The 12,622-nt window shown below is 34.2% G+C and overlaps 1 protein-coding gene across 1 annotated transcript in view; it reads right to left on the reverse strand.

Annotated features, from left to right (window-relative positions):
• The window catches only part of LOC144472360 (potassium channel subfamily K member 6), a 98,436-nt gene that overhangs the window by 83,083 nt on the left and 2,731 nt on the right, over positions 1-12,622 (reverse strand). The window contains exon 2 of the mRNA XM_078185367.1: positions 10,658-10,943. Within this exon, the coding sequence (XP_078041493.1) occupies positions 10,658-10,943 (286 nt within the window). The remainder of the gene's footprint in view (positions 1-10,657; positions 10,944-12,622) is intronic.

The following is a 12,622-nucleotide window of genomic DNA, read 5'->3' on the forward strand; positions in this document are numbered from 1 at the left end:
GAAAATTCTAGCAGATTCTAATCTTTATACGCATTAATGAATTATTTTATTTATAATATTTATTATTATATTAAATTATTATATTTATAATATATATTAATTAAAATTCGAAAAACGAAACATGTCCTATGCATTTAGTTTTCCTATATCAAATAGAGAAATTATAAATGCATGAACATGCATATTTATATGAAGTAAGTATAATGAAAATGTCTAATAAGTAAAACGATAAATAACTCCAAGAACAAGTATGTTAAAAAACATTTTGAACGAAATTAATAAATAAAATTACAAATAATTATTAGTCAGTAGTCAGTTATATTTTTGTCAGTAAAGTTCGTACGATTCGTATGTTAAGACATTTACTGCTTGAATATGTCAATCACTTATATTTTTATAATTGGACCAAATCGAAAATTTTATTATAGTATGCAAACGATGTTCATAATGGTATTTATTAACACAAAAATTGTACCTTGCATAAAAATCGTTAGAGAATTTGACGTAAAATAAGAAACGAAGCGTCCTGCCTGGACGCATCATGGGTGCGGCTCGTTTTGCGTACCGCGGATCGATAAAGAGTCTGAATGAAAACCGTCATAAGAAATAAACAGATGAGGTATCTCCGATATGCATGGCGAATTATAAATGCACCCAATTACCGTGTAAAGTATTCAGGCGAAAACTGTCATATGAATTTTTATCTTATACATTGTTCATTATTTGCCACGTTACTTTTTACAAAATATGCAATATCGCCGAGGTAAAATTCGAAGCATGTAACAGTTATTCATGCAATGCCAATAATGTTAATTAAACGAATGTCCCAGTTCGATTCTTTGCAGAAATATTGTTACACTTTTTATCTTCGTGCAAAACTGTATGTTTGTGCAATGAATAATAATTATGAATAATAAAATGAGTGTATGTAATTTCAAGCAACGAAGAAATGAAAAGAAACTAAGAATGTTGAAAATTGAAAGAATAATTTTTATCTTATATAAAAGAACCACGGTGCAGTTATTACATATATTAAATTTATTGTATTTATTCCGTTTCATGTAGCCATACTCATTATTATTTCACGCCGTGTGATTTCGTTTAAATACTAAATATACAGATTTTTCATTCTATACATTATTTTTCACTATTACATTAATCAACACTACTTCACGTTTAATAATATTCTTAATAGAACGAGAGAATTTTTGTTCTTCTTTGCGTCTCCATTTATTTGCTTGTATTCCTAAATTTTGATAACAGAACAAACAAATTTTGTTTTCATTTAGAAGATATAATATAGAAGATGAATATAAATATTCATAAGTCTAAACATTCAGTCTAAACTTTATAAATATTATTCACAAGTATAATTTTGTTCTTCAAGAGTTTATTGAAAATATTTCACAAATTTTCGGAACCTATTTATACTAGAATATTTTTGTTTATAAATGCAAATGTTCCTTAATGAACAGAATGGTATTAAACCTCTTCGGATAAAACGACAGTATTGCGATTGAATTTACATGGAAATTAATCGATCCTCGTCCATGGTACAAAAAAAGTTGAATGAAAGACGAAACATCTTTAAAAGTGGTCGACGTATCAATTAATCATATTAATCGCAAAAGTTGATACGGTAATCGAAAGTGTCACCGAGTAACGTGTAATCTCCGTTTGCAAAGTACCATTACGAATTGTCAGCGCGCGACGCGCTTTATACCGTTCTGGAAAGCCACTCGTTACCGCGACACACGCGGCGGTAGATCAAATTTTTCGAATACAGAAGCAACCAATTAAAAAGTTCGTTACTCTGAATAAAGAAGACAACACCGAAGCTTGTCCGGACGTCGACGAGAACTTTTAGTTGGAAAACTAAGAGTTAATTTAGAAGAGGCTACCCCGCCGACGAAGAGACAAAACACGACAACGCTCGTACTCGACCGCGCCCGGGAATATAATTAAGTGCGACACGTTAATGCAAATTGCTTCGTACCAGTAACTTCGCGTTATTCATTTACCCACTCATCTAAGTTACATTTCAATGTAATTATTCCTGAAACTACAGATTTTTCATTCTCGTAGGAAAAGGTTCCCCGGGTTTTTCGAACGACATTTTAAATGACCGACGAACAAAGATAGATCATTCCTGAAAAATAGTTTTCTCAACATTTTCAAGAAATAAAGCTTTCATTTTTTCGTTTGCTGTTATGAATTTCGAAATTATTATGCCTGGCTCAGTTTCTTCCCGTGGATGCAACATTTTCGGCTGGCATTAAAAGCGATAACGAACGCAATCAATTGAAATATCGTTCAATGCGTTAGATGTTATAAAATACACATGTTTCCACGGAAATTTAAGGTAAATATAAAGTAAAATGAAATGGAATAAAATTATTCGATGAAATGTAATTTGATTTGATGACTGACTTTTATAAATTGAGTGTAAAATAAGATTCTGTTGAATAGCATAAAAATACGTATACAATAAATCTGTTAAAGATCATTATGTAATTGTCTATGATATAGACTTTATACTTTAGAAATAATATGAAAAAGATAAGTTTATTGCTGTCAGCGAGTTTACGAATTTATAAATGTCACATTTTAATAAATCCTCTTTCTTCATATCATAGAACATGGGCAACACTGTTCTATATTATCCGTACAAAGGTCGCGTATTTATGACTGTCATTATACATACATGCCGTCGTTGTGTATGTCCAATGGCCTGGCTTCATATTTGTGATCTATGGGTTTATTTTGATTTATTCCGACATTCTCAAATAATAATGTACGCGCACGTATGACGTATTTCGTCATCGTTTAGTCTATCATTGTCAAATAATAATATGTGGGCATATCAGAATATTTTAAATATATAATGCTGGCAGTGAATTTGATTCAACAAGTGCTATATTATTTAGTTATAAATGAAAATCGTTAGAGAGATAGAATTGCACTGATTAAATAATTACTCTTGCACCTTCAATTTGATATATCTACGTAATTTTTAGGTAAAATTATTAAAATTAATTTTTAAGTAATTTACATTTATAAAAGTTTGCTAAGTAATTAACATTTATGAAAGTTTACAGTTTTTCAGTTCAATTCGAGTTTTGGATTTGATAACCGAAAATCTTTCAAGATTTTCATCAGGAAACGCACTGCTGCTGTTGCTATGGAGTTTCAGCAATCGTCAAAGTACGGCTGAGAAACCAAGCGAATGATGTTTTTGTTGAAGGATTTAATCATATGCTGGTTAGTGGATACGGTTCCCGAAATTAATTTCGGACTGGTTTCCGTGTTAATGCGCGCGCAGTTGTGATTGACCCAAACTTGGGAATGGTCATAACACGTTGTACGAAACATAGGGTCGTGGAGTTGCTTACTCTTTGACCAATTGATGTGCCTTTGCCTCGTTTTCGGGCGTAATTAGTTTTATATTTGTCGAATGAAACATATTCAATATTTCCATTAAAAAGTAAATAAGAGGAAATAATATAAAATAATAATACAAAAATTTGATATGTCTTATTCGACAAATATAGAGCCAATTGTTTCAAAAAACAGAGCAAAGGCACAGTAATTGGTAATCTCGTATTAAGGCTCCAATACTCTACAGCATTATTTAATTATAATTTCTCCGAAACAACTGTGGCTTTAATAATAATAATAAGAAAACTGATTAATTGTTTAAACAGATTTACAATAATGTACATTTTTAATTGAGAAAATTGATTAATTACGTAACGTCTACTTGGTATTATAATCTGCAATGTTCCTCAAATTGTCCAAGCGATTGAACTCAAGAAGTACATGGAATAATACATAATATAATTTTCATTCAATGCTTGGTACACTAGCACCCAAGTGTTTTGTTACCTCTATTAAATTTATATATTCTAACGTAATGTATAGTGAAACGAGTGTACTAATTTGATTCAAAAAATCTTTATGTAAAGCATTGTACGCTCTACAAATATTATACACGTGTACTATGTGAGCTCTAAGAGTTTTTGGAAAAATGTTTCTTAAGGATGAAGTATGTTCTTCATACTAATTTTGCTTCCTCATTTATTATATGTGTAACGACCCCTTGCCTTTCAACACTCTTCCATTCTTGTTGTCTCCTTTTTAAGTAAACAGAATAGAAACACTGCATACCACTTATACAATAATGCTCTTTCCTGATTACAGAATTCAATGCTCTCCCGTGAAATAGCTTTAAGATACCTTTCGGATCTCATTTTCATTTTCTTTTATTCTATCTTCCGCGTGTACGGAAAGTGTCATCTCAATGTTCTGCATCTTTCGTAACACACTGTGCATACATAAATATTTTACGAAGGGAGCTACTCCAGCGAAAGACTGGAAGATCTTGCGCGAGTTTTTAAAATCATCTTCCTGTGAAAGCAATCTTCCAAAAACGGGGAAACAAATTTTACACGCAATTTATCGATTGTGCTCGTTGTATAAGAAAATAATGTAAACGATATAACATTTACTAACTTGAGAGTAATAACTTATTACTTATTATTACTTATAATAATTATATTACTTATTACTTATAAATAACTGACGTTTGTGTAAAAAGGAGTGGTTAATTATTTAATGAATTGTTAAGTTTTACTATTATTACTACAATTCGGAATTTTGCGAAAATACGCAGTTCTAAATTTCCCCAATTTTCAAAGTATTCGACGTCGCTTTATAATTGGATTGAGTAATATATCTATTATATCGTAAAGATAGCGACGGTTCCCTTAAAGTTTAAATCGGAGTTTAAATTTGTCCCGTCTTGCGACCGGCCATTTTCAATCTGGAGAAGGAAGTAAAAGAAACTGTAGGAGGAGTTAAGGAACGGATTAAGACAAAAGAAAGGTTCGACAGAAGTTGAGGAAGGGCTTATGGGATAGAAAAAAACAGAGAAAATAAAAATTGATAGGACGGGGAGGGAGAAATCTCGAAGTATAGTAGGGCGAAAAATGGTGGGGAACATTCTAAGTATTCCATAGAAAGTAAAGTACACTTGTAAATAAATTTAATTCCTTACCTACCTATAATGTATTGTACTATAATTGTACATTATATGTACATAGGTTGATTTTCTATTTAAATTTTCAAAGAATTGAACAATTATTATTTTTCATTGAATAGTAGACAATTATTTAACTCGATGCCTTTGTTTATTTAATTTCAAACTTAAAATTATACGTGAGTTTATTCTTTACTTTTAAATTGCTTAGGCAGCTTTCTTTACTTTTAAATTGCTTAAGCAGCTTTCTTTACTTGCCAAAAAGAAATCAACAAATACATAAAATGAATTTTTACAAAATGGAATACACAATACATGCACAAAATGAAGGCATTAAAGTACGTATAAATTCATCAGAAATGCAATAATTAACCAGGCATTGTCGACACAATCAATGTTCATTAAACAAGAGATATAAATACGGTACATGTTCCAATGAAATTTGTTTCGGGTAACTCTTAATGAATTTCTGCAACGTTGAAGGTTTATGTGAAAAAATTTAGGAAAACATTATTTGTAGTTACTTGAATTTACAGTTAATATCATTTGCTGTTTATCGATACGTTTACAGTAAATGTCTCATTTTATTTTCATAAACTGTAGCATATATTATACTATACAAAGTAAGGAATTGTTTTAAATACTCGAGGGATCAATTAAATTTCAATTTTCGCTAAATATCTGTCAAGGAAATTTCTCAAATCATATATCAAATGGAATATAAACTTTTTATTACCAATTTAGATTTTTATCTTCTGGCGTAGTTCAATATTTTTAATATAAAATTTAATTATAATGGATTTTTATTCTAGATTTAAACTAGATTTTTCGTGAAAACAAATTAAAATACATTTTTATAGGAATTTAAATAGAAAATTTATTTCTAATAGATTTTTAATAGAGACTTAAATTGTGATGAATTTTTAACAGAGATTTAAATGGCAGTAATACTGGTTGCATTTTCGATAGAGGTTTAATTTGCATTTCAGAAACTACCGTCATTAGTAGCGTAATCATAAATTTCATATTTTATTTATTGCAATTCTGGATATTGGAAGTACAGAGTGTGGCACATAATTATTGCCATGATTTTTCAAGCACTTTCGATGGTATGACCAAAAATGTTTCGTATGAAAGTTAATCAGTATTATAATTATTGTATTTCAACTAAAAGTCAATGTCACCTTAACATTTTTTAAATGGCACTCTGTATTTCTGACTTTTTAGGATTATTTCAGATACTTAACATAATCTTAACTTCAGCAACGTAGCGTTAAACAATAAAATCATTAATATTGAAAGCTATGCGCTGGAAATTTTACTTGATCCTCAACTCACAAAATTGATGCATTGCTTTATCAACAGGAAAACCAATTTTTGCACGATAATCCAAAGTACTCTACACTATAAATAAGAGTTTATCTCTGCCGGAGCATCAATGATCGAGTGCATCAGAAAGGCATTTTTGTTCTTTTCATTAATGTACCGAATGCGATCGGCTACGGGGCAGGATTTCCATACAACGCAAGCACACGTATAGAGGTTCGATGGCGTAAGCCGTAACGAATATCTGCAGCAGAAATTGCCGATGCATTAGAAAGTCAGAAAAGGAGGAAGCAAACTATATATCGCAACGATAATTCGATAAGCTACTTCGTATCCCCGTTTGTTCCTCCGTGAGCGAACCCTCCATTTCGTTTCACCTCTATTTTTTCTGGCTCGCTTCTTCCTCTCTCTCTCTCTCTCTCTATCTCTCTCTCTCGTTTCCTCTCTTGTAATATCCACAAAACGCATAGACTTCCAATCTGTTTCAATAATAACCAGAGTAAACGATCGGACGTGACGTCACTCGGTTCGAACATCGGTAAGCCGGACGCTTTAGAATTGTCGGGCGGCGGATCCGCGCTGGGCTTGTTGCGATATTTAAAGCGGACAACAGATGCCCGACCGGGATCGTGGCCATTACACGTTAATGTTGGACTTTGTTTGCCTTAAAAATTGATGCCGGCCATACTGTCCCACCCCGGCCGCCGCCCTCTCTCACTGTTTCGTACCGCGACCGTTGACTCGCGTTGCCTCCATGCTATTTTTCCATTCCGTGTCCCATCCCCCCACCCTATCGACCGAATATCGCTTGATTTCTGCACGCGCGAAACCAGTAGGTTTTAACGAGGATCGCTCGGCCGTGAAATTCTTCGTCGTCTCATTTCGTATTTAGCAAGGGATGACCACTTACCTTTGAAACGTCACGTCCTACTTCAATGTTTAGCCATCCGATTAATTGTCTGTTTAAACTGTTCGGCCCGGCTTTGGCCGCCCGCGTTTCAACCCGCGGGGTGGGAGAGGGAGGGAGGTGTTTATTGAAGGACATGGTATCTGCGGTGGAACATACTCGTCTTCGAGGCCCGGCTGTTCTGCGAGCTCCGCTACTTTGAATCTTGCGTCGCGTTTCCAGGGGGTTTAACAAGCGCTTGATCTATTCATATTTGATCGTAACACGTACTGCTACTGCACGGACTAATATTTTGTCTTCTGGAGGAGGATCAAGATTAAGCGTACCCCATGGATGTTTTCATACACCTCTAAAATACTGAACTAAATAACTTGAATTTTTTTTAAATGTTAGAGAGACTAGTTTACTAAACAATGACTACAATCTGTTTTAACCCCTTGCATTACAATTTCTTTCGCGCTGCGTGGATTAGTTCTTATTTGTCCTTAATATTTTTAATAATAGGACTAGACAATTCTTCTTTCTTTTATTGCCTTCATGTATTTTTGTTTCTAGACTCCGACAAGAGAAGAATTTTTCTTTATTTCGATTCCAAATAAATTGATAATATTCATATTTACTAGAACTTGCATGAAATCTGTACCACGAGCCTGACTCGTTATTATAGTGCAGGTGGTTAATTGTAGTATTGGAATGATATAATTAATATAAAAACTCGCGCTGTTTAACTTTTTTATCTGAGCACAGGAGACAAAAATGTTGAAGGATGCACTTTGCAGATGTCATAATCAGTAACTTACATGTAGACTATGGATTGTTATGCAAAATAAGAATAGGGTGCATCGATTATAAGAATTGGAAACACAAGAGAAAGTTTTTTCTTTCTTTAGTAATTTTATTAATTTGACAATAATACGTTGAAATTTAAAAATTTGTTTAATCTTTCTGCAGTTTTAAATTGATAAATTGTTGTTGAAATCAGTTAATCTTATGTGAGTTTCAAACAGATAAATGTAGTGTAAATTGCAATGTCTCACAACTCTACCGATAACAATTTTAACCAACTTTGTTTAAATTTTCAGAATAATATAGGTTCCACTAATTGAAGATACTGTAAACCCTAATGTATTTCACAGTACTACCGCCAAATATTTCAGAATATTTAATCCTTTGCACTCGAAGACATTTCAACTACAAATATAAAATAATTTCTCTGACTCGTAGCATTTCCATTCTGCATAACAAGGTGCATTCTATTTATATAAAATCGAGTCTTATAATTCATATAGCAGTTACACTTTTAACAACTTTTTACATTTGAATTTTCGTGATATCTGTAAAAATAATTGTAGAACGTGGTATAACAATTTTAATGGCGCCTCAGAGTCGCCATTCGAGTGCAAAGAGTTAAAATGCTGTAGTAGTACAACTTGCAATTAGTCAGACATCGGTGTCAGAAAAATACAAGTTTCAATGATTTTTAGTTATATCATGAAAGTATGATCGTATTCGGGATTAAAAGGACGCGTAACCATGCACTTCTTCATGAAAACAGAAATAATTGGATAACAAATTGTAGGGTGTTTTACGTGCTTAAAAACGGCTATAAATTGTCTAGTCTCCGTAAAACACTATCGATGAAACGTTGGCGCGGCTCCAGAGCATCGCAGCAAATTGTGCAAGTTAATTTCGGGCGGGCGAGAAATTTTCAATCGGTCGGCAAAAATCACGGAAACGAAATACCAGGAGTTTGGCGACGAGATTACACGCTCGTAAGAACTCGCCGCCTAACAGGTTAAATAATGTACTCGGGCAAAAGCGGGTGGGAGCTGAAATCAGAGGAGATAAGTATCTTCGCTATCGCCGCCGCGGCGGTGCCATTATCGCTATCTTGTGTTACTGGCTGCCTCGGTGCCCGCCGTCTCGAAATGTATAGTATTTGCCTCCAGTAATTATTCGTTTCTGAGCGGCCCCTCAAAGTTTACCCGCGTCCGCGTTGGTCCACCGACCTACTAATTACATCGCGCTGCAACGTTTGCAATTTTCTTGGCCTGGTTTCCACTCTACGAAACGAGACAGTCCACGGGAAATATTGACGATAAATTCCCTATTCTTACGTTCAATGGTTATTCCGCTGATTGCATGCCAGCACAAATTCTGATTTGGCACGAATAATGGAAATATTTTTAAGCAGCGATTCGAGTTCATTCCGCTGTCCTGACTCCAATTACTTTGCGTGTTAGCTTACTATAGATAGTAATACAAAATCTGTTGTCTCCTCGAAAATATTTTTGTGTTTATGAAGACCGAATGCACTGGTTTTGGGGGTTTCGATTTTTGTAAAATTAAAGGTGGACGCCTCCCTAACGAAAGAACACCCCGACTAGATCTTTTTTCTTTATTTTACAATAGTACATGTACTGTACAATATGTACTGTTTTACTTACTGTATTGCACATTTGCAGAAACTATTTAAAGTGAATGAAATATTACAATTTTTACTAATAAAGAAGACGTCCTAATACTTTTGGAGAGGGCTGTACGTAATTACAACATCAAAAAAGAGTAAAATAAACAAGAAAGAAGGCGAAGAGAATTTTTTTTCAAGAATTATCATTTTGTTTTAACGAGATTTAGGAGTCCAATTTTATTGGTAGAAATTAACAGAGTTTCATTTCGGTTAGAATACCCGTTGGTGGCGTTGAAATGATTGAAAGTGATGCTGCAGCTATGCCGCAGGCTACTAAAACCACCGCTGAATACATATCATAGTTAGAATGGAAAGGTTTTCCTCATCTTGTCTATTCTCTAGATCATGCTTCCTCAAATTATTACCTATCTCGTCAAATACAATACAGTCGAAAATGGCAGCTTTTCAGAACATTTATGATATAAACAATTGGATCTATAATTACAAAGATTCAATAAACCTGCTAATATTTTTCTACCAAAGAATTCAATTTTTGTCAAACTAAAAGAACTAACTAACTAACTTTTGAAAAACTAAAAGACATGTAAATGGGTCATCCTGTATATAGAGAAATCCAAAAATGATATGTTGAATACTGTTTGTCAGAAATGAACCTTATTTTGTTTCTAGAATCTCCACGAAAAGTTTCATTAAAATCGACAAGCTCACAGATATGATCTCTCCTTATCAGTTATATTTTTGTCAATAAGATTCGCTATTCGAGTGTTAATAACGATTCTGAAAGCTTTTTCTGAGAATAAAAAATAACCGTGATCACGTTCGGTCAACTACGTAACCAGCGTTCCATTCGGAACAGTTGCTGATACCGAAGTTATAGTAATCGAGTCACGAATTCAATGAGGGGACGACGTCCGCCATGACACCTAATATCACGTTAATGCAGTTAAGTACTTACCGATCGTAGTCACCACCGTGAGAGAATACAGGAACGCTTTGGCGAAGTTCCATTCGTACTCTGGGGCACGTCGCTCGGTCACAGGATCGCTGGCCGAACTTCCAACGTAGGTCCCGACGTTCTGGGTCGCCTTCATGTCGTCGATGATCCTCTTCACCAGTTGATCCTGAAAACGTGCGATCTCCTGTGCGGCCAGCCTGGTCCAGTTCTCGCGGTAAAGAACGTTCAGGCTCTCCGTGATTATCCAAATATTCTCGACGGTCTTCGCTCGGGCCTCGTTGTTAACCTTTACACGAGAAAATGTATTCTTAAAACACTTTATCGACCGCTAGCCTATTAATCGGCTTTTCGACTGCCAACGTTTATCGACCGCTAGCCTATTAATCGACTTTTCGATTGCCAACGTTTATCGACCGCTAGCCTATTAATCGACTTTTCGAGTGTCAACGCTTATCGACCGCTAGCCTATTAACCTCTCAGGCACGATGCACCACTATGGTGGCTTTCGTGCATGTTTTGTGCTTTACTCACTTGTTTTATTAATTATTAAAGTAAACAATTAAAGTGAAAGTGTGTATATACAATACATTAAGGAAAGAACATATGTAATTAATACTATATATAGATATACGGAAAATATATACATGTATATTAAGAGAAAATCGTAATTTAGTTACGAAAAACTTTATTTGCGCAAAATCCTGCCGTGACTAAGAGGTTAATTGGCTTTTAGTTATCGACGGTTTTCGTACAGTGGGTTGTTGTTTTTATAATTACGCGGCGTCAACGTCGTTGATTATATGCCGACCGTATAGTGGGATTTACTGTTTTCGCAATAGTTGTATACTAACCTCTCCATATCTTTATCAATTATAATATTAACACAACACCATGAATAGCGAAAATTTAGCTGGTACTGGGAGTAAATGCGCGCGCAACTAAACCGGTACTTACTGAGTGGCAGCCTCAAAAACGATCGGTCGTTAAAGTGTTAAGTATCATGCGGTCAAATCCAATCAAATCTATACTTTCAACTACTGGTACATTAAATTAATTGCAGTTTGGAAGCGCTGTTTTTCGTCAGAGCATCTCAGATTTCTTTAAAACCATAGTCTCCATTGCTATGACAGTGAAAGTGAACGTCATTGTAACCTGTGTCGTTTAACATACGTGGATTACAACTTCTGGATTACAACATTTACAACCGAATGGGTGAGTTTTCCATTAATAATATTTCTGATATTTTTTAAATTAATAGGAAATTCATAAAATCCTTGTTCGTTACTCTGATCCTGGTTCAAAGCAATTGCGACCCGGCTTCAGTCAGCTGGTTCGCGCGTGTAACAGCAGGTTAAATCCTGGTGCGCGCGCAGCCAACTTTATTCATTAACTCGTTAACAAAGCCGCAGATTGCATTAAAAGTATTATTATTTAGAAGGTGAATCTTTATGCTACTATTTTTACAACTATATTGGAGATCATGTAAAAAAAGAACATCGCATAAAAAAGCTTAAAAAGTTTAAAGTTACAAATTTTTGAAAACGTGAAGCAATGCACTATAAAATTGACTATTTGGATAGAACAATGTTCTGAGGATTGAAATTTGAAAGGAAAATAGGAATCGCTCGAGTCAATTGAATTTTAATTTACATGCGGAGGAGTATAGGTGGAGGTATGTATATGGATAGAAACTCAATTATACGTGCGAAAATAACGAATGGTATAAAAGTATAAAGAGGAAGGAGCACTAAAAAAGCATCGGAGCTAGCAGCAGCAATGCTGTCTATATTTCATTTCAGACTGCGGACACCGCGGTGTTTTTTTTAACGAACATTGCGACAGACATGAATATGCGTTTATATAAAGGGTGTCTCGTTTAAGTGTAAACGCGGAATATTTCAGGAAGGTTCCATGTTATGAAAAAAATATTTTTACAAAAACTGTTTGGTATGATAGGGCTGACAC

The sequence above is a fragment of the Augochlora pura genome, chromosome 7 (genome assembly GCF_028453695.1).
Source record: "Augochlora pura isolate Apur16 chromosome 7, APUR_v2.2.1, whole genome shotgun sequence".
Taxonomy (NCBI): Eukaryota; Metazoa; Arthropoda; class Insecta; order Hymenoptera; family Halictidae; genus Augochlora; species Augochlora pura.